This window comes from Argopecten irradians, chromosome 4, assembly GCF_041381155.1.
Source record: "Argopecten irradians isolate NY chromosome 4, Ai_NY, whole genome shotgun sequence".
In the NCBI taxonomy this organism is placed as follows: Eukaryota; Metazoa; Mollusca; class Bivalvia; order Pectinida; family Pectinidae; genus Argopecten; species Argopecten irradians.
In genome coordinates, this window is record NC_091137.1 from 50,497,537 (window position 1) to 50,521,849 (window position 24,313).

The 24,313-nt window shown below is 37.9% G+C and overlaps 1 protein-coding gene across 1 annotated transcript; it reads right to left on the reverse strand.

The window, feature by feature from the left end:
* Nucleotides 1-7,656: 7,656 nt before the first annotated feature.
* On the reverse strand, nt 7,657-18,400 carry LOC138321962 (valine--tRNA ligase, mitochondrial-like). Its single transcript, XM_069266013.1, has 7 exons — nt 18,245-18,400; nt 17,741-17,899; nt 17,192-17,392; nt 15,554-15,665; nt 12,935-13,116; nt 9,357-9,467; nt 7,657-9,160 (listed from the first exon to the last, which is right to left on the reverse strand). Exons 1-7 carry the CDS (start codon nt 18,350-18,352, stop codon nt 9,080-9,082), a joined length of 954 nt encoding a protein of 317 aa, XP_069122114.1. The 5' UTR covers nt 18,353-18,400; the 3' UTR covers nt 7,657-9,079.
* Between the last annotated feature and the right edge of the window lie 5,913 nt (nt 18,401-24,313).

Here is a 24,313-nt window from a genome sequence, read left to right on the forward strand (position 1 = left end):
ACCTTTATCAGGGTATACTACAGACCAAATATCAGGGCTCTTTGGTGCTTGGTTACGGACCTTTATCAGGATATACTACAGACCAAATATCAGGGCTCTTTGGTGCTTGGTAAGGGACCTTTATAAGGGTATACTATAGACCAAATATCAGGGTTCTTTGGTGCTTGGTTAGGGACCTTTATAAGGGTATACTACAGACCAAATATCAGGGTTTTTGGTGCTTGGTTACGGACCTTTATCAGGATATACTACAGACCAAATATCAGGGCTCTTTGGTGCTTCGTTAGGGACCTTTATCAGGATATACTACAGACCAAATATCAGGGCTCTTTGGTGCTTGGTTCGGGACCTTTCTCAGGGTATACTACAGACCAAATATCAGGGCCATTTGGTGCTTGGTTAGGGACCTTTATCAGGGTATACTACAGACAACATATCAGGGCTCTTTGGTGCTTGGTTAGGGACCTTTATCAAGGTATACTACAAACCAAATATCAGGGCTCTTTGGTGCTTGGTTAGGGACCTTTATAAGGGCTTCCTACAGACCAAATATCAGAGTTCTTTGGTGCTTGGTTAGGGACCTTTATCAAGGTATAATACAGAATAAATATCAGGGCTCTTTGGTGCTTGGTTAGGGATCTTTATCAGGGTATCATACAGACCAAATATCAGGGCTCTTTGGTGATTGGTTAGGGACCTTTATCATGGTATACTACAGACCAAATATCAGGGTTCTTTGGTGATTGGTTAGAGATCTTTATCAGGGTATCATACAGACCAAATATCAGGGCTCTTTGGTGCCTGGTTAGGGACCTTTATCAGGGTATACTACACACCAAATATCAGGGCTCTTTGGTGCTTGGTTAGGGACCTTTATAAGAGTATACTATAGACTTAATATCAGGGCTCAATGGTGCTTTGTTTGGGACCTTTATAAGGGTATACTACAGACCAAATATCAGGGCTCTTTGGTGCTTGGTAAGGGACCTTTATAAGGGCATTCTACAGACCAAATATCAGAGTTCTTTGGTGCTTGGTAAGGGACCTTCATTAGGGCATTCTACAGACCAAATATCAGGGTTCTTTGGTGCTTGGTTAGTGACCTTTATCAGGGTATACTACTGACCAAATATCATGTCTCTTTGGTGCTTGGTTCGGGACCTTTATCAGGGTATACTACATACCAAATATCAGGGCCATTTGGTGCTTGGTTAGGGACCTTTATCAGGGTATACTGCAGACCACATATCAGGGCTCTTTGGTGCTTGGTTAGGGACCTTTATCAAGGTATACTACAAACCAAATATCAGGGCTCTTTGGTGCTTGGTTAGGGACCTTTATAAGGGCATCCTACAGACCAAATATCAGTGTTCTTTGGTGCTTGGTTAGGGACCTTTATCAGGGTATACTACAGACCAAATATCAGGGCTCTTCGGTGCTTGATTACGTATATCTTTATCTGAGTATACTACAGACCAAATATCAGGGCTCTTTGGTGCTTGGTTAGGGACTTTTATCAGGGTTTATTAAAGACCAAATACCAGCGCTCTTTGGTGCTTGGTTACGGACCTTTATCAGGGTATACTAAAGACCAAATATCAGCGCTCTTTGGTGCTTGGTTACGGACCTTTATCAAGGTATGCTACAGACAAATATCAGGGTTCTTTGGTGCTTGGTTACGGACCTTTATCAAGGTATACCACAGACCAAATATCAGGGTTCTTTGGTGCTTGGTTACGGACCTTTATCAGGGTATATTAAAGACCAAATATCAGCGCTCTTTGGCGCTTGGTTAGGAACCTTTACCAGGGTATACTACAGACCAAATATCATGGCTTTTTGGTCCTTGGTTAGGAACATTTATCAGGGCATACTAAAGACCAAATATCAGCGCTCTTTGGTGCTTGATTAGGGACCTTTATCAAGGTATACTACAGACCAAATATCAGGGTTCTTTGGTGCTTGGTTAGTGACCTTTATCAGGGTATACTACTGACCAAATATCAGGGTTCTTTGGTGCTTGGTTAGGGACCTTTATCAGGGTATACTACAGACCAAATATCAGGGCTCTTCGGTGCTTGGTTAGGGACATTTATCAGGGTATACTACAGGCCAAATATCAGGGCTCTTTGGTGCTTGGTTACGAATATCTTTATCTGAGTATACTACAGACCAAATATCAGGGCTCTTTGGTGCTTGGTTAGGGACATTTATCAGGGTATACTAGACTTAATATTAGGGTTCTTTTGTGCTTGGTTAGGGACATTTATAAGGGCATCTTACAGATCAAATATCAGGGCTCTTTGATTCTTGGTTAGGGACCTTCATAAGGGTATACTACAGACCAAATATCAGGGTTCTTTTGTGCTTGGTTAGTGACCTTCATTAGGGTATACTATAGACTTAATATCAGGGTTCTTTTGTGCTTGGTTAGTGACCTTCATTTGGGTATACTACAGACTTAATATTAGGGTTCTTTTGATGCTTGGTTAGGGACCTTTATCAAGGTATACTACAGACTTAATATTAGGGTTCTTTTGTGCTTGGTTAGTGACCTTTATTAGGGTATACTACAGACCAAATATCAGGGCTCTTTGGTGCTTGGTTAGTGACCTTCATTAGGGTATACTACAGACCAAATATCAGGGTTCTTTTGTGCTTGGTTAGGGACCTTTATCAAGGTATACTACAGACTTAATATTAGGGTTCTTTTGTGCTTGGTTAGTGACCTTTATTAGGGTATACTACAGACCAAACATCAGGGCTCTTGGTGCTTGGTTAGTGACCTTCATTAGGGTATACTACAGACCAAATATCAGGGTTCTTTTGTGCTTGGTTAGTGACCTTTATCAAGGTATACTACAGACCAAATATCAGGACTCTTTGATGCTTGGGTCAAATTAGCTAGTTTCATAATAACAACTTCATCTCTAAAACTAAGCATGGGGTAGCACTCATGATGCAATGGTAGCATCCGTAAAGGGTGGGGATTCAAACTGTGCAAAGGGTCGGGCTAACACTCCGGGGGCGTGAGGGGCAGGGAGTAAAGGGTCAATTTGGCTATTTTCATGTAAACGACTTCTTCTCCGAAACTTAGCATTGACTAACACTCATAGTCATATTACATTGATAGCACCATTATATGGTTGGGATTCAAAATTAAACTAATCCTCTGGTCACTGTAGCTATTTCTGATTGTAAGAGTTTTTGTGATAATTAGCAAAAAAAAAAAAAAAAAAAAAAAATCCAGGTGAATGATACAGGCCCTCTGGGCCTCTTGTTTTATTAGAAATAGCTAATGATTAGAATTGTATAACCATTTCAGTGACAAACCCATTTAAAACTACATGTATACACATATACATACAACAAGAGGCCCAGAGGGCCTGTATCGCTCACCTGGTTTTTTGTTAGTAATTATCACAAGACTCTGACAATTAGAAAAATAAGCAAAATTGACTCCCAAAGTTTAATTTTGAATCACAACCATACAATGATGCTATTGATACCATACAAATATGCTATCCAATACATAGGTTCAGAGACAAAGTAATTTATATGAAAGTAGTAGCCTAATTGACCTTTTTGACCTCGCATCTATTGCTGTCTAAGGCCCCGGGGGTCAGCCCTACAATTTCAAATCCCAACCGTATAAGGAGGCTACCATTGCATTATAAGTGCTCTTCCATTCTTAGTTGCAGAGAAGAAGTCGTTTATATGGAAATAGCTAAATTAACCCCTTTTGACCCCACCCTTCAGGCCCCCGGGGGGTCAGACCCATCATTTGCAAAATTTTGAATCCAAACCCTATAAGGATGTAACCATTGCATTATGAGCGTAATCCCATGTTAAGTTGCAGAGAAAAAGTCATTTATATGGAAATTGACCACTTTTGACCCCGCCCCTCAGGCCCCCGGGGGTCAGCCCTATCATTTGCACAATTTGGAATCCCCACCCTATAAGGATGCTACCATTGCATTATGGGTGCTATACCATGCTTAGTTGCAGAGAAGAAGTTATTTATATGGAAAAAGCCAAATTGACCCCTTTTGACCCCGCCCCTCAAGCCCCCGTGGGGGTCAGCCCTATCATTTGCACAATTTTGAATCCCCACCCTATAAGGATGCTACCATTGCATTATGGGTGCTATACCATGCTTAGTTTCAGAGAAGAAGTCGTTTATATGGAAATAGCCAAATTGGCCCCTTTTGACCCCGCCCCTCAGGCCCCCGTGAGGTCAGCCCCATCATTTGTACAATTTTGAATCCCCACCCTATAACGATACTACCATAGCATTATGAGTGCTATCTCTTGCTTAGTTTCAGAGAAGAAGTCGTTTTTATGGAAATAGCCAAATTGACCCCATTTGACCCCGCCCCTCAGGCCCCCGGGGGGTCAGCCCCATCATTTGTACAATTTTGAATCCCCACCCTATAAGGATGCTACCATTGCATTATGGGTGCTATCCTATGCTTGGTTTCAGAGAAGAAGTCGTTTATATGGAAATAGCCAAATTGACCCCTTTTGGCCCCGCCCCTCAGGCCCCTGGGGGGATCAGCCCCATCATTTGTACAATTTTCAGTTAGTAGCCCATAAGGATGCTACCAGTCAAATTTTGTTGAAATCCGACCAGCGGTTATGGAGAAGAAGTCGATTGTTGACGGACGCCGGACGCTGGACGCCGGACGCCGGACGCCGGACGCCGGACGCTGCGGTATCCCATAAGCTCACCTCGGTCCTTCGGACCAGGTGAGCTACACAATCCTAACAAATAAATACATGTAATGTAATTTTTTCTTTCATACACAGCTGTTTCAGTCACCAGGGGTTTTCATCTCACAACCAGAAGTTGGAAGCTAATTCAACTGACTGATGTGATGTCAGTATTTATTATATTTGCCCTAAGTTCTAGTGATCCTTCCAACATTACATTATAATATACTTAAAGGCCCACTACCTTTCCGAAACGGCTTTTAATTTTTAAAATGGGAATGTAAAACAAGACTGATAATTTTGTAGAGTCGCAAAAATTATTAACTTACCGTTAATACTACATTTATCATCACCTTCTGAACGATTTGATTAAAACAAATAAAATATTTATTTTCATAACGCGGGTTGTATTATGTTTCCTGCCATCGTCCTAAATGCCGTGCGGTAGTTGACTATCACTGTGCCAGACGGCAAAACAGCGAATTGACTCTCCACTGTTTTCATATATTACTCAGGAAATCTTGCATATGTTTGGTATCGTAACCTTATTTTAGGTCATCGGTATGCATTTTCTGATGTTATTAATGTTTTTTAAGAAACCTTTATATTTTGCTCCGGAAAGGTAATGGGCCTTTAACACTATTCGGTCACTTTTGCACATGTGTGTTCATTGTTGTGATCACATACATGTACTCGGCTTGGCTAACACATCACATACTCGGCTTGGCTAACACACCACATATTCGGCTTGGCTAACACATCACATACTCGGCTTGGCTAACACATCACATACTCGGCTTGGCTAACACATCACATACTCGGCTTGGCTAACACATCACATACTCGGCTTGGCTAACACACCACATACTCGGCTTGGCTAACACATCACATACTCGGCTTGGCTAACACATCACATACTCGGCTTGGCTAACACATCACATACTCGGCTTGGCTAACACACACATACTCGGCTTGGCTAACACCACATACTCGGCTTGGCTAAACACACCACATACTCGGCTTGGCTAACACATCACATACTCGGCTTGGCTAACACATCACATACTCGGCTTGGCTAACACATCACATACTCGGCTTGGCTAACACATCACATACTCGGCTTGGCTAACACATCACATACTCGGCTTGGCTAACACATCACATACTCGGCTTGGCTAACACATCACATACTCGGCTTGGCTAACACATCACATACTCGGCTTGGCTAACACATCACATACTCGGCTTGGCTAACACATCACATACTCGGCTTGGCTAACACATCACATACTCGGCTTGGCTAACACATCACACATACTCGGCTTGGCTAACACATCACATACTCGGTTCTACTACTTGGGCTAACACATCACATACTCGGCTTGGCTAACACATCACATACTCGGCTTGGCTAACACACCACATACTCGGCTTGGCTAACACATCACATACTCGGCTTGGCTAACACATCACATACTCGGCTTGGCTAACACATCACATACTCGGCTTGGCTAACACATCACATACTCGGCTTGGCTAACACATCACATACTCGGCTTGGCTAACACACATCACATACTCGGCTTGGCTAACACATCACATACTCGGCTTGGCTAACACACTCACATACTCGGCTTGGCTAACACATCACATACTCGGCTTGGCTAACACACCACATACTCGGCTTGGCTAACACATCACATACTCGGCTTGGCTAACACACCACATACTCGGCTTGGCTAACACATCACATACTCGGCTTGGCTAACACATCACATACTCGGCTTGGCTAACACACCACATACTCGGCTTGGCTAACACATCACATACTCGGCTTGGCTAACACATCACATACTCGGCTTGGCTAACACATCACATACTCGGCTTGGCTAACACATCACATACTCGGCTTGGCTAACACATCACATACTCGGCTAACACATCACATACTCGGCTTGGCTAACACATCACATACTCGGCTTGGCTAACACATCACATACTCGGCTTGGCTAACACATCACATACTCGGCTTGGCTAACACATCACATACTCGGCTTGGCTAACACATCACATACTCGGCTTGGCTAACACATCACATACTCGGCTTGGTTCACACATCACATACTCGGCTTGGCTAACACATCACATACTCGGCTTGGCTAACACATCACATACTCGGCTTGGCTAACACATCACATACTCGGCTTGGCTAACACATCACATACTCGGCTTGGCTAACACATCACATACTCGGCTTGGCTAACACATCACATACTCGGCTTGGCTAACACATCACATACTCGGCTTGGCTAACACATCACATACTCGGCTTGGCTAACACATCACATACTCGGCTTGGCTAACACATCACATACTCGGCTTGGCTAACACATCACATACTCGGCTTGGCTAACACATCACATACTCTGGGCTTGGCTAACACATCACATACTCGGCTTGGCTAACACATCACATACTCGGCTTGGCTAACACATCACATACTCGGCTTGGCTAACACATCACATACTCGGCTTGGCTAACACATCACATACTCGCTTGGCTAACACATCACATACTCGGCTTGGCTAACACATCACATACTCGGCTTGGCTAACACATCACATACTCGGCTTGGCTAACACATCACATACTCGCTTGGCTAACACATCACATACTCGGCTTGGCTAACACATCACATACTCGGCTTGGCTAACACATCACATACTCTTGGCCTAACACATCACATACTCGGCTTGGCTAACACAATCACTACCTGCTTGGCTAACACATCACATACTCGGCTTGGCTAAACACATCACATACTCGGCTTGGCTAACACATCACATACTCGGCTTGGCTAACACATCACATACTCGGCTTGGCTAACACATCACATACTCGGCTTGGCTAACACATCACATACTCGGCTTGGCTAACACATCACATACTCGGCTTGGCTAACACATCACATACTCGGCTTGGCTAACACATCACATACTCGGCTTGGCTAACACATCACATACTCGGCTTGGCTAACACATCACATACTCGGCTTGGCTAACACATCACATACTCGGCTTGGCTAACACATCACATACTCGGCTTGGCTAACACACCATGAAGAGCACTTCAGAATCACACAGCAAATTCCATTGCATTCACAGTAACAAAGAAGCTGGTGCCATCATTTTATTCTGGCAAAAGTCACAATGTCAACATTCTGGCCTTCAATTTTAAAACACTTTAATTATATGTATATATGTGTTTTAATATATTCTAATAGTTTGAATAGTTTAATGTTGGCAATCTGTGATTTATTGAATAAACTGTTGTGTTTAATGTTGACAATCTGTGATTTTATTGAATACTGTTGTGTTTAATGTTGGCAATCTGTGATTTTATTGAATACTGTTGTGTTTAATGTTGACAATCTGTGATTTTATTGGATACTGTTGTGTTTAATGTTGGAAATCTGTGATTTAATTGAATACTGTTGTGTTTAATGTTGACAATCTGTGATTTTATTGAATACAGTTGTGTTTAATGTTGACAATCTGTGATTTTTTTGAATACTGTTGTGTTAAATGTTGACAACCTGTGATTTTTTTGAATACTGTTGTGTTTAATGTTGACAATCTGTGATTTTATTGAATACTGTTGTGTTTAATGTTGGCAATCTGTGATTTTATTGAATACTGTTGTGTTTAATGTTGACAATCTGTGATTTTATTGAATACTGTTGTGTTTAATGTTGGCAATCTGTGATTTAATTGAATACTGTTGTGTTTAATGTTGACAATCTGTGATTTTATTGAATACTGTTGTGTTTAATGTTGACAATCTGTGATTTTTTTGAATACTGTTGTGTTTAATGTTGACAACCTGTGATTTTATTGAATACTGTTGTGTTTAATGTTGGTAATCTGTGATTTTATTGAATACTGTTGTGTTTAATGTTGGCAATCTGTGATTTTATTGAATACTGTTGTGTTTAATGTTGGCAATCTGTGATTTTATTGAATACTGTTGTGTTTAATGTTGGCAATCTGTGATTTTATTGAATACTGTTGTGTTTAATGTTGGCAATCTGTGATTTTATTGAATACTGTTGTGTTTAATGTTGGCAATCTGTGATTTTATTGAATACTGTTGTGTTTAATGTTGGCAATCTGTGATTTTATTGAATACTGTTGTGTTTAATGTTGACAATCTGTGATTTTATTGAATACTGTTGTGTTTAATGTTGGCAATCTGTGATTTTATTGAATACTGTTGTGTTTAATGTTGACAATCTGCGATTTTATTGAATAAACTGTTGTGTTTAATGTTGACAATCTGTGATTTTATTGAATACTCAAGTAACCGCTCACTCTGTTTGCTCCATTTCATATTTTTTCATATCAGCGATTTCCTTTATATAACTGTCCCTTTCTTCTTGTAATTTAGCCTGAAATACATAGAACACTGGCATAAATTGAAATAAAAAGGCAAAACCTATAAAAATACTATTTGGTTGCAATTAAGAATAATGATAATTTATATACCATAAAAATAATTATGTTTTCAAGAATGATTAATGAACATATGAGAAATTGACAAACATACAAAGATATAATAAACAAATACAGTACTGTAAAACTTACAAATTCTGCTGTATTGTCCTTTTTCCTCTTTGACTTATTTTTCATAGTTTTCTCTAGCCTTTTCAGCTTATTTTCCAGCCGCTCAATTTCTTTCAGGGGATTAAGGAAGCCCTACAATACAACATAAATAATAGTCAACATGAGGATTGTTATAGGGTGACTAGAGGTCAAACCTAATTCATTACCACTGCACTTGTATTTCAAATGTTCATAAATTCTAAAATAAGGGTCAAAGAAGTAATATCAACAAGATTTTCCAGATGACACGGGATCCCATCAAATGTAAGTCTGTTGGATATGAATTACTTCAAATGGTAAATATGGGACAAAGAAGTAATTCTAACCTTGTGGACAAAAACATTGTCAAATTTTCAAGGCAATCTGCCCCTTTATCAAGACCAATCTGATTAAAATACAGATCCTTATTTTCACTATGTTGGATAAGAGGATCTGAGAACATCGCATTAGGGGTCAAGTCAAGATGACCTTTTTAAAAGGCCAATCAAATTGGCACTGCCAGAATCTTGACTGGGGACGAAATAGTTTGAAAAAGCTGTCCAAATTATTTTCTTGTATGTAGTCATCTCGCCCGAAGTGCACAACAAAGCTAATTGCATATGTATACTGGGGCGAAAAGATGTTTTCAATTGATGTTGTAAGTTGTAGAAACTGCATTTGCTCTGAAGTACACGTGGTATAAAGGTCATCTGGAGCAGAGACATTGACAAGATGAACAGTTTTTGTAAGGAATCAGTCTTGGTTTGTGGTTAAATGTAGGGACACCAAAAAATTCACAAGCACACGCACGACAACCACTAACTACTAACACCTAGTCCGTCGGATGGGACTTAAAGACGGTGTCCCGTGTGAGGATGCCCAGCCTTGCACGATAAAAACCCCTCTGCGGTCTTTCGATGAAGAGTAGGTGTGATAACGCCGGCCCATAGGTTAGGTATAGGTACAGGTCATAGCTTAGATATTTTCACATAGATAAATTAGAAGGGCTTCAAAATTATAGAATCTATATACAAAATTGATAGATTAGGTTCCTTCCTTTCCCTCTGCTCTTGATGGGTAGGGCTAGTTACTGCTAGACGATGCCATGGTAGGACATTTTAGAATCTAGGAGTCGTCTTCCAAATTAATAGATATATAGGTATAGCAGACGACTCCTCACTCTATGCTTTCTCTATATACTCTGCTCTTCCTACTCCATTTCCTATCTTTTCTCGTGCCCCGAAACGTTATATTTAGCGTCACGGTACGTAAAACTCTTCATTCTTCTTCGACCCCTTATGGGATATTGTCAGATCCTCTATTGAACGGAGTGGTTATAAGGATCTGTATTTTAATCAGATTGTTACCAAGACACACAAAGCAAACATGATTACATAATATTACACGAGCAGTAAAACGGGACAATGATAGAAGACAAATATTCAACAGCGTAATTAACCCTTCCACAAGTGGGAGCTGAAGGCCGGATCTACAAACAAGAGGCCCATGGGCCTTAACAGTCATCTGACTCATGACATAAAATAACAAAGTCATAGTATAAAGTATTGGTTAACAATTAATATAAACAATACAAGGAACTCCTTAGTTGAATTTGTAAGTTTCTGAAATAGGTAAATGTCATTTGTTGAACAAACTTGGTAGCCCTTCATCCATATATGGTTGTAACCCATTCATGGATTAATATAAGGAGGAGTCAGATTTTAAAGCCAAATTTTAGCAAAGCTCCCATTTTGGACCTCCACAGTACTATCCCCATAGGTCTTAGCTCGGTCCTTTATAAAATATGATTGTCCTCACCTAAGTTCCCCCATCTGAATCAATTAAAACCCCTATAGACCAATTTCCATTGAGATCAGAGACTGAACCCGAAAACAGGAAGTGGGCCAGCGGCCTTTTTGGAATACCAAAATCTTTACAAAAATGTTTGTATGTTGTTCGGCATCAATTAAAACCCCTATAGACCAATTTTCATTGAGATCGGAGACTGAAACCTTAAAACAGGAAGTGGGCCAGCGGCCATCTTGGAATACCAAAATCTTTACGAAAATGTTTGCATGTTGTTCAGCATCAATTAAAACCCCTGTAGACCAATTTTCATTGAGATCGGAGACCGAAACCTGAAAACAGGACGTGGGCCAGCTAAAATTAAGAAAATTAGCCCTTTTGGGGCCCCAGTCCTCAGCCCCTAGGGGTCGGACCACACTCATTTATATAAAATATGATTGACCTTCCCCAATGATGTTTCACACCAAATATGGATGAAATTCATCCAAGGATGAAGGAGGAGTAGGATTTTAAAGCTTAAATTAAGAAAATTTCCCCATATGGGGCCCCACCCCTTAGCCCCTAAGGGTCTGACCAGACTCATTTATATAAAATATGAGTGTCCTTCCCCAATGATGTTTAACACCAAATATAGATGTAATCCATCCAAGGATGAAGGAGGAGTAGGATTTTAAAGCTAAAATTCAGAAAATTCGCCCTTTTGGGGCCCCGCCCCTCTGACCCTAGGGGTCGGACCAGGCTCATTTATATAAAATATGATTGCCCTTCCCCAATGATGTTTCACACCAAATATAGATGAAATCCATCCAAGGATGAAGGAGGAGTAGGATTTTAAAGCTTAAATTAAGAAAATTTGCCCTTTTGGGGCCCCACCCCTCAGCTCCTAGGGATCGGACCAGGCTCATTTATACAAAATATGATTGTCCTTCCCCAATGATGTTCCAAACCACATATGGATGAATTCATCCAAGGGTGAATGAGGAGTAGGCTTTTGTATAAATAGTCTAACGCACGACGCATGGCGCACGACGCACGGCGCACGACGACGGACAAAACACGATGACAATAGGTCATCCTGACCTTTGGTAAGATGACCTAAAAACTAAAAGTAGCCATGCTGTACTGCAGACCGCTACAATATTAGCGGTGTCTGGAGAGCGTGCCACGTGTGACTTGAAATGTGTGGCGAAATTTTAATATGTAGTGCTCATTTGTATAGGATGTAAATTTAGTCACTTATCTCCTAGATGTGTATGCAGAAGAACAAAGTCCTAAATTTAGTTGCCTTTTGCGGGCAGCACATGCAAAGGACAAAAAAAGCGTAGAAAAGAACAGTAAAATGCTGGAAGTAGGTATTAGCAATGGAAAAGCGAGTGATCAATCGATGTCAATTTGCAAAATATATATATTTAACATTCCTTAATGCCCCTTGGATAGCGGGTCTGTAGATAGGTAATCCAGAATCTCTCTTTCTATCGACCCTTGGTTTGTGTCCAGTAAGAACAGTGCTCAATTGCAATCACCTGCATGTCTTTCCAAGTATGGCTGGGTAATTGGAAATGTCTGGCAACCGGATATTCAGGTTTGTTCTGTTTGATAGACCAGAGGTGATTGTTGATTCTCACGTTAAAATACATGTACAAATGTACAGGAAAACCTGTCTGAGCAAGCTCTATATAAAGACTTCACATTTTATTAGATCCAAAAAGGCCAATATCAGCCTGTTTGTACAGTATATAAAACCATTCTACCATCCAGTGAGGATTGATGCCTACCTTTAACTTTAAGAAGACCTGGAGTTGAGAGTTAGGTGTCAGAGTCAGACTGCCTGTAGGGGGCGCCTGGTGCGGTGAGAGCAAGTGCACCGAGCCAGCCTTGGACAGCGTCTGAAGAGTTCTTACCAGAGAAGGGTCTGACAGAGTCTGTAGTAGTTCTCCATCGTTCACCTGTATCACCACTGGAGTAAACAATGTAACAAAAATCACATTAACAATGTAACACTATAGAAATCTCCAGTCACATTAACAATATAACACTACAGAAATCTCCAGTCACATTAACAATGTAACACTACAGAAATCTCCAGTCACATTAACAATGTAACACTACAGAAATCTCCAGTCACATTAACAATGTAACACTACAGAAATCTCCAGTCACATTAACAATGTAACACTACAGAAATCTCCAGTCACATTAACAATGTAACACTACAGAAATCTCCAGTCACATTAACAATGTAACACTACAGAAATCTCCAGTCACATTAACAATGTAACACCACAGAAATCTCCAGTCACATTAACAATGTAACACTACAGAAATCTCCAGTCACATTAACAATGTAACACTACAGAAATCTCCAGTCACATTAACAATGTAACACTACAGAAATCTCCAGTCACATTAACAATGTAACACTACAGAAATCTCCAGTCACATTAACAATGTAAACACACAGAAATCTCCAGTCACATTAACAATGTAACACTACAGAAATCTCCAGTCACATTAACAATGTAACACTACAGAAATCTCCAGTCACATTAACAATGTAACACTACAGAAATCTCCAGTCACATTAACAATGTAACACTACAGAAATCTCCAGTCACATTAACAATGTAACACTACAGAAATCTCCAGTCACATTAACAATGTAACACTACAGAAATCTCCAGTCACATTAACAATGTAACACCACAGAAATCTCCAGTCACATTAACAATGTAACACTACAGAAATCTCCAGTCACATTAACAATGTAACACTACAGAAATCTCCAGTCACATTAACAATGTAACACTACAGAAATCTCCAGTCACATTAACAATGTAACACTACAGAAATCTCCAGTCACATTAACAATGTAACACTACAGAAATCTCCAGTCACATTAACAATGTAACACTACAGAAATCTCCAGTCACATTAACAATGTAACACTACAGAAATCTCCAGTCACATTAACAATGTAACACCACAGAAATCTCCAGTCACATTAACAATGTAACACTACAGAAATCTCCAGTCACATTAACAATGTAACACTACAGAAATCTCCAGTCACATTAACAATGTAACACTACAGAAATCTCCAGTCACATTAACAATGTAACACTACAGAAATCTCCAGTCACATTAACAATGTAACACACAGAAATCTCCAGTCACATTAACAATGTAACACACATAGAAATCTCCAGTCACATTAACAATGTAACACCACAGAAATCTCCAGTCACATTAACAATGTAACACTACAGAAATCTCCAGTCACATTAACAATGTAACACTACAGAAATCTCCAGTCACATTAACAATGTAACACTACAGAAATCTCCAGTCACATTAACAATGTAACACACTACAGAAATCTCCAGTCACATTAACAATGTAACACTACAGAAATCTCCAGTCACATTAACAATGTAACACTACAGAAATCTCCAGTCACATTAACAATGTAACACTACAGAAATCTCCAGTCACATTAACAATGTACAGAAATCTCCAGTCACATTAACAATGTAACACTACAGAAATCTCCAGTCACATTAACAATGTAACACTACAGAAATCTCCAGTCACATTAACAATGTAACACTACAGAAATCTACAGTCACATTAACAATGTAACACCACAGAAATCTCCAGTCACATTAACAATGTAACACTACAGAAATCTCCAGTCACATTAACAATGTAACACTACAGAAATCTCCAGTCACATTAACAATGTAACACTACAGAAATCTCCAGTCACATTAACAATGTAACACTACAGAAATCTCCAGTCACATTAACAAATGTAACACTACAGAAATCTACAGTCACATTAACAATGTAACACTACAGAAATCTACAGTCACATTAACAATGTAACACCACAGAAATCTCCAGTCACATTAACAATGTAACACTACAGAAATCTACAGTCACATTAACAATGTAACACTACAGAAATCTCCAGTCACATTAACAATGTAACACTACAGAAATCTCCAGTCACATTAACAATGTAACACTACAGAAATCTCCAGTCACATTAACAATGTAACACTACAGAAATCTCCAGTCACATTAACAATGTAACACTACAGAAATCTCCAGTCACATTAACAATGTAACACTACAGAAATCTCCAGTCACATTAACAATGTAACACTACAGAAATCTCCAGTCACATTAACAATGTAACACTACAGAAATCTCCAGTCACATTAACAATGTAACACCACAGAAATCTCCAGTCACATTAACAATGTAACACTACAGAAATCTCCAGTCACATTAACGATGTAACACTACAGAAATCTCCAGTCACATTAACGATACAGGGTCATTGACTTTACCTGGTAGTGTCCGGGATTTAATGCTATATCTGTGTTTACCTGGTAGTGTCCGAGATTTGATGCTATATCGGACCTGAGCTGATAAAATTATGGTCTTCAATAGCTTAACAGTGGAAACAGCTTCTTCTAACTTCTCCCTTAGGAAGGACACCTAGAAAATCAGTACAGCACATAAATATTAAAGTAACAAGAGGCCCAGAGTTCCTGTATCGCTCACCTGGTTTGTAATGCCAAGTTGTGTTCTAAATACAGGTTCATTGTTTCTTTTCTGAAGGAATTCAAATATTTACCTCTAATTCCCCTATTGGGCGCCACCCCTCCTGCCCCCCCCCCCGGGGGTCAAAGCCAAAATTTATACATGTTTTGTTCCCCTTCCCCAATGGATGTTTGTGGCCAAATTTGGTTACAATTCATGCAGAACTCTAGGACAAGTAGCGATTTATAGGATTTACCTCTATTTCCCCTATTGGGCGCAACCCCTCCTGCCCTCCGCGGGTCAAAGCCAAAATTTATACATGTTTTGTTCCCCTTCCCCCAAGGACGTTTGTGGCCAAATTTGGTTACAATTCATGCAGAACTCTAGGACAAGTAGCGATTTATAGGATTTACCTCTATTGGGCCCCATCCTTCCTGCCCCCAGGGGGTCAGAGCCAAAATTTATAAAAGTTCTATTCCCCTTCCTTCCCCTATGGATGTTTGTGGCCAAATTTGGTTACAATCCATTCAGAACTCTAGGACAAGTAGCGATTTATTACCTCTATTTCTCCTATTAGCCCGCACCTTGTGCCCCCGGGGGGGTCAGAGCCAAAATTTATACATGTTCTGTTCCCCTTCCCAAAAAGATGTTTGTGGCCAAATTTGGTTACAATCCATGCAGAACTCTAGGACTAATAGCGATTTAAAGGAAATGTTCAGAGCCAAAATTTATACATGTTCTGTTCCCCTTCCCCAAAAGATGTTTGTGGCCAAATTTGGTTACAATCCATGCAGAACTCTAGGACTAATAGCGATTTAAAGGAAATGTTGATGGACGCCGAACGCCGCGTCTTGACATAAGCTCACCGGCCCTTAGGGCCAGGTGAGCTAATAAAACATAACATTTGGCATAAGGGGCATTCAGTTACCATTACCATAGCATAAGAGTAAATCCTTGTACAAATTGTTTCACAAAATATTGAGGTACAAATGTAGATCATAATGAATAAAGCAAGTGGAGAAGGATAAATTACGATAATGTTTCTCATGTTATCCCGAATAAAACCTTTTCAAGAGTACTACATGTAAAATTTGAGACAGATTGCTTCAGTACTTTCTGAGAAATAGCAGTAACAAACTTCAACTATCAAAATCCAAGATGGCTCCTTGGCGGCCATTTTGTTGATCGATTGGTCCCAAATAGCAATATGCACAACTAGGGCCCTAGGGGAAACTACATATGAAATTTGAGACAGATCCCTTCAGTACTTTCTGAGAAATAGCAAAAACAAAAATTGTTAACAGACGGACAGACGGACGAACGGACGAACAATGGACCACGGATGAAAAGCGATTTGAATAGCCCACCTTCTAATGATGGTGGGCTAATTACAGCCAATTAAAACTTGTTATTTTTGGGATGATATGAAACTTATTGAAAATACACTCGAAAATAAGTTGAATGTTGATACATAGACTTACATGTTGTATGGATGGATATGAACTGATGCACACGCTTTCTGGACGGTCGGTTGCCATTGGTAACCGTTGGTAGAGTTCCTCTGACAGGTAAGGCATGAAGGGACTGAGCGCCCGTACAAAGGTGTCGATACAGAAACACATCACTTGTCTGACTGTGTTAGCCCGACTAGTGTTCTCCCTTAACACAGCTTTCACAGACTCCTGTAAAAAATAATACTTTTGATAACATCTAGTTCTTGTCCAATGAATTGCTGTCATCTCATTGTGGTTCACATGTGTGTGAATGTCTGCTATCTATTTGTGAGTTGATAGTTTAGGTGAGGCAGATTGCCAGGTATTGCCTTCAAGTCAATACTCCGGCTTTCCTCTATCTAATAAAACAAAAATGTCTCCATAGCTGTTTAGAAGATGAAGCTGCTATCATAGACAAAAACAATTCTAAGCCCGACACAGCTCTAAAATAAAGCAGAATTACTGGACTACTATTCAATATTGGAAAGTTTAAAAAAATACCAAAACTGAACACAACCACAGTGTTTTAAACTTTACCAAATATATATCACAGAAATCGTTGATCCAGAAAGTCTGCAGACTCTCCGTCACACCATGTAGCTTATAGTCCTGGAAATTTGTGTCACATGACATGACCATGTGACTTAAACGACTGAGTATCCATTGGTCCATCAAGTCAGAGGCTGTCACGTCCGCCTGCAATACCAAGGTCAAAATCAGTCTATAAATCAAAAGGTCAAATTATCATAATCAAAATTTTTAGCTTTTCAAATACATATGTATATTATAGTTACAATTATAAAAGCATTATTGCAGCCAAAGAAGATTGGAAAAGCTCATTATGTAATTATTCAAGTGCATTTATCTGTTATACAAGTTAAATTTGTATCCTAAAACGTGCAAGACAGGAAGAACTTAATATGTAGTTATAGAGTGAATGAGTAAATTTTATATTACCCACATTTCCTGATGTTAGATAGATCTTTAGCCATCTGGGAAGGAAAGTTACAGAAAATGTTGGAAAACCTACAGACATCTTACCTTGAAATTGACAGCAGGTTTGAAATCAGGTCCAAGATTTGATTGGAAGAAATGAAATCCCTGCCAGATCTTGTTACACATTCTACGCTTGCTGTCTATGTGTCCCATATCTAGATTTACAGCTTGAGCTGAAAAAAAGCAGGATGAGTGCTTGATCTGATCAGTAATTACATGTATACAACAGATTTGGAGTCATTGGTGTGATCAGTAATTACATATATACAACAGATTTGGAGTCATTGGTGTGATCAGTAATTACATATATACAACAGATTTGGAGTCATTTGTGATCAGTAATTACATGTATACAACAGATTTGAGTCATTGGTGTGATTATTTACATGTATACAACACATATTTGGAGTCATTGGTGTGATCAGTAATTACATGCATACAACAGATTTGGAGTCAATGATCAGATCAGTAATTACATGTATACAACAGATTTGGAGTCAATGGTCAGATCAGTAATTACATGTATACAACAGATTTGGAGTCAGTGGTCAGATCAGTAATTACATGTATACAACAGATTTGGAGTCAATGATCAGATCAGTAATTACATGTATACAACAGATTTGGAGTCAATGATCAGATCAGTAATTACATGTATACAACAGATTTGGAGTCATTGGTCAGATCAGTAATTACATGTATACAACAGATTTGGAGTCATTGGTCAGATCAGTAATTACATGTATACAACAGATTTGGTGTCATTGGTCAGATCAGTAATTACATATATACAACAGATTTGGAGTCATTGGTCAGATCAGTAATTACATGTATACAACAGATTTGGAGTCATTGGTCAGATCAGTAATTACATGTATACAACAGATTTGGAGTCATTGGTCAGATCAGTAATTACATATATACAACAGATTTGGAGTCATTGGTCAGATCAGTAATTACATGTATACAACAGATTTGGAGTCATTGGTCAGATCAGTAATTACATGTATACAACAGATTTGGAGTCATTGATCAGATCAGTAATTACATGTATACAACAGATTTGGAGTCATTGGTCAGATCAGTAATTACATGTATACAACAGATTTGGAGTCATTGTTCAGATCAGTAATTACATGTATACAACAGATTTGGAGTCATGATCAGATCAGTAATTACATGTATACAACAGATTTGGAGTCAATGACCACATCAGTAATTACATATATACAACAGATTTGGTGTCATTGGTCAGATCAGTAATTACATGTATAAAACAGATTTGGAGTCATTGGTCAGATCAGTAATTACATGTATACAACAGATTTGGAGTCATTGATCAGATCAGTAATTACATGTATACAACAGATTTGGAGTCATTGGTCAGATCAGTAATTACATGTATACAACAGATTTGGAGTCAATGATCAGATCAGTAATTACATGTAATACAACAGATTTGGTGTCATTGGTCAGATCAGTAATTACATGTATACAACAGATTTGGAGTCATTGGTCGATCAGTAATTACAAGTATAAAACAGATTTGGAGTCAATGATCATGATCAGTAATTACATGTATACGACAGATTTGGAGTCATTGATAAGATTAGTAAATTACATATATACAACAGATATTGGGAGTCATTGATCAAGATCAGTAATTACATGTATACAACAGATTTGGAGTCATTGATCAGATCAGTAATTACATGTATACGACAGATTTGGAGTCAATGACCACATCAGTAATAAAATATATACAACAGATTTGGTGTCATTGGTCAGATCAGTAATTACATGTATACAACAGATTTGGAGTCAATGATCAGATCAGTAATTACATGTATACAACAGATTTGGAGTCATTGGTCAGATCAGTAATTACATGTATACAACAGATTTGGAGTCATTGGTCAGATCAGTAATTACATGTATACAACAGATTTGGAGTCAATTGATCAGATCAGTAATTACATATATACAACAGATTTGGAGTCATTGGTGTCAGATCAGTAATTACATATATACACAACAGATTTGGAGTCATTGATCAGATCAGTAATTACATATATACAACAGATTTGGAGTCATTGGTCAGATCAGTAATTACATGTATACAACAGATTTGGAGTCATTGATCAGATCAGTAATTACATGTATACAAACAGATTTGGAGTCATTGGTCAGATCAGTAATTACATGTATACAACAGATTTGGAGTCATTGGTCAGATCAGTAATTACATGTATACAACAGATTTGGAGTCATTGATCAGATCAGTAATTACATGTATACAACACATTTGGTGCCATTGGTGTGATCAGTAATTACATTTATACAACAGATTTGGTGTCATTGTTCAGATCAGTAATTACATATATACAACAGATTTGGAGTCATTGGTGTGATCAGTAATTACATGTATTCAACATATTTGGTGTCATTGGTCAAATCAGTAATTACATGTATACAGCAAATTTGGAGTCATTGGTGTGATCAGTAATTACATGTATACAACAGATTTGGAGTCATTGGTCAAATCAGTAATTACATGTATACAACAGATTTGGAGTCATTGATCAGATCAGTAATTACATGTATACAACAGATTTGGAGTCATTGATCAGATCAGTAATTACATGTATACAACAGATTTGGAGTCAATGATCAGATCAGTAATTACATGTATACAACAGATTTGGAGTCAATGATCAGATCAGTAATTACATATATACAACAGATTTGGAGTCATTGATCAGATCAGTAATTACATGTATACAACAGATTTGGAGTCACTGATCTGAGTCATTGATCAGTAATTACATATATACAACAGATTTGGAGTCATTGGTCAGATCAGTAATTACATATATACAACATATTTGGAGTCATTGGTCAGATCAGTAATTACATGTATACAACAGATTTGGTGTCATTGGTCAAATCAGTAATTACAATATACAACAAATTTGGAGTCAATGATCAGATCAGTAATTACATGTATACAACAGATTTGGTGTCATTGGTCAGATCAGTAATTACATGTATACAACAATTTGGAGTCACTTTGGTCAGATCAGTAATTACATGTATACAACAGATTTGGTGTCAATGATCAGATCAGTAATTACATGTATACAACAGATTTGGTGTCATTGGTCAGATCAGTAATTACATGTATACAACAGATTTGGAGTCATTGGTCAGATCAGTAATTACATGTATACAACAGATTTGGAGTCATTGTTCAGATCAGTAATTACATGTATACAACAGATTTGGAGTCATTGACCAGATCAGTAATTACATATATAACAACAGATTTGGAGTCATGATCAGATCAGTAATTACATGTATACAACAGATTTGGAGCCATTGGTAGTCAGATCAGTTAATTACATATATACAACAGATTTGGAGTCAATGATCAGATCAGTAAATTACATGTATATACAACAGATTTGGAGTCATTGGTCAGGTGATCAGTAATACATGTATATACAACAGATTTGGGTATTATCAGTATAATACATGTATACAACATATTTGGAGTCATTGGTCAGATCAGTAATTACATGTATAAAACAACATTGGTGTGTGATCATAATTACTTATATACAACATAATTTGGAGTCATTGTGTCAGATCAGTAATTACATGTATACAACAGATTTGGAGTCATTGGTCAGATCAGTAATTACATGTATACAACAGATTTGGAGTCATTGGTCAGATCAGTAATTACATGTATACAACAGATTTGGAGTCAATGATCAGATCAGTAATTACATATATACAACAGATTTGGAGTCATTGATCAGATCAGTAATTACATATATACAACAGATTTGGAGTCATTGGTCAGATCAGTAATTACATGTATACAACAGATTTGGAGTCATTGGTGTGATCAGTAATTACATGTATACAACAGATTTGGAGTCAATGATCAGATCAGTAATTACATATATACAACAGATTTGGGAGTCATTGTGTCAGATCAGTAATTACATGTATACCAAACATATTTGGAGTCATTGATCAGATCAGTAATTACATATATACAACATATTTGGTTCAAAGATGCAGATCAGTAATTACATGTATACAACAATTTGGAGTCATTGGTCAGATCAGTAATTACATGTATACAACAGATTTGGAGTCATTGGTGTGATCAGTAATTACATGTATACAACAGATTTGGAGTCATTGGTGTGATCAGTAATTACATGTATACAACAGATTTGGAGTCATTGGTCAGATCAGTAATTACATGTATACAACAGATTTGGAGTCAATGATCAGATCAGTAATTACATGTATACAACATATTTGGAGTCATTGGTCAGATCAGTAATTACATGTATACAACAGATTTGGTGTCATTGGTCATTAGTAATTACTTATATACAACATATTTGGAGTCAATTGGTGTGATCATATAATTACATATATGCAACATATGTGGAGTCATTGGTCAGATCAGTAATTACATGTATACAAACAGATTTGGAGTCATTGGTCAGATCAGTAATTACATGTATACAACAAATTTGGGAGTCAATGATCAGATCAGTAATTACATGTATACAACATATTTGGAGTCCAACATTTTGGAGTCAGATCAGTAATTACATGTATACAACAGATTTGGAGTCATTGGTGTGATCAGTAATTACATGTATACAACAGATTTGGAGTCATTGGTGTGATCAGTAATTACATATATACAACAGATTTGGAGTCATTGGTCAGATCAGTAATTACATGTATACAACAGATTTGGAGTCATTGGTGTGATCAGTAATTACATGTATACAACAGATTTGGTGTCATTGGTCAGATCAGTAATTACATGTAAACATCACAGATTTGGAGTCATTGGTCAGATCAGTAATTACATATATACAACAGATTTGGAGTCAATTATCATAGATCAGTAATTACATGTAATAACAACATATTTGGAGTGATTGGTCAGATCAGTAATTACATATACAACACATATTTGGAGTCATTGGTCAGATCAGTAATTACATGTATACAACAGATTTGGAGTCATTGGTCCAGATCAGTAATTACATGTATACAACAGATTTGGAGTCATTGGTTCAGATCAGTAATTACATATATAAAACAACAGATTTGGTCAATGTACAACAGATATGTTGTGAGTCAAGTAAATCAGTAATTTAGTACATATTACAGATTTTGTTCATTACAGATCAGTAAATTACATATAAACAAAAATTGGAGAGTCATTGGTGTGATCAGTAATTACATGTATACAACAACATATTTGGAGTCAATGATCAGATTCAGTAATTACATATATACAACATATTTGGAGTCAATATCAGATCAGTAATTAACATATATACAAACAGATTTGGAGTCATTGGTCAGATCAGTAATTACATGTATACAACAATTTGGAGTCATTGATCAGATCAGTAATTACATGTATACAACAGATTTTGGAGTCATTGGTCAGCATCATAATTACATGTATACAACAAATTTGGAGTCATTGGTGTGATCAGAAATTACATGTATACAACAGATTTTGGTGCCATTCGGTGTGATCAGTAATTACATGTATACAACAGAATTTGGAAGTCATAGGTTTGATCAGTAATTACATTGTATACAACATATTTTGGTTGCCAATGATCTGATCAGTAATTACATATATACAACAATTTGGAGTCATTGGTCCTAGATCAGTAATTACATGTATAAAACAGATTTGGAGTCATTGGTCAGGATCAGTAATTACATATATACAAACAGTATTTGGAGTCATTGAGTGTCAAACAGTAATAACATGTAAGAACAACGATATTTGGGAGTCATTGGTCAATCAGTATAAACACATATATACAAACAAATTTGGAGAGTCATTGTGTCAGATCAGTAATTACATAATTGCATGTATACAACAGATTTTGGAGTATTTGGTGTCACTACTGAATGTGGGAGCCATTGGTCAGATCAGTAATGAGACATGTATACACTACAGATTGGCACCTTTGGTAAGTCATCACAGTAGAATACATGTTCATACAACAGGATTTGGAAGTCATGGTATGACAGATCAGTAAATAC

Excerpts from the sequence above, each read along its gene's own strand:
- LOC138321962 (XM_069266013.1), bottom strand. The coding sequence starts at position 18,352 with ATGGGACACATAGACAGCAAGCGTAGAATGTGTAACAAGATCTGGCAG. Across the intron at positions 17,900-18,244 it reads AACCTGCTGTCAATTTCAAG|GCGGACGTGACAGCCTCTGA; the intron begins GTAAGATGTCTG and ends TTGGTATTGCAG. Across the intron at positions 13,117-15,553 it reads CAAATCTCGGACACTACCAG|TGGTGATACAGGTGAACGAT; the intron begins GTAAACACAGAT and ends TGTTTACTCCAG.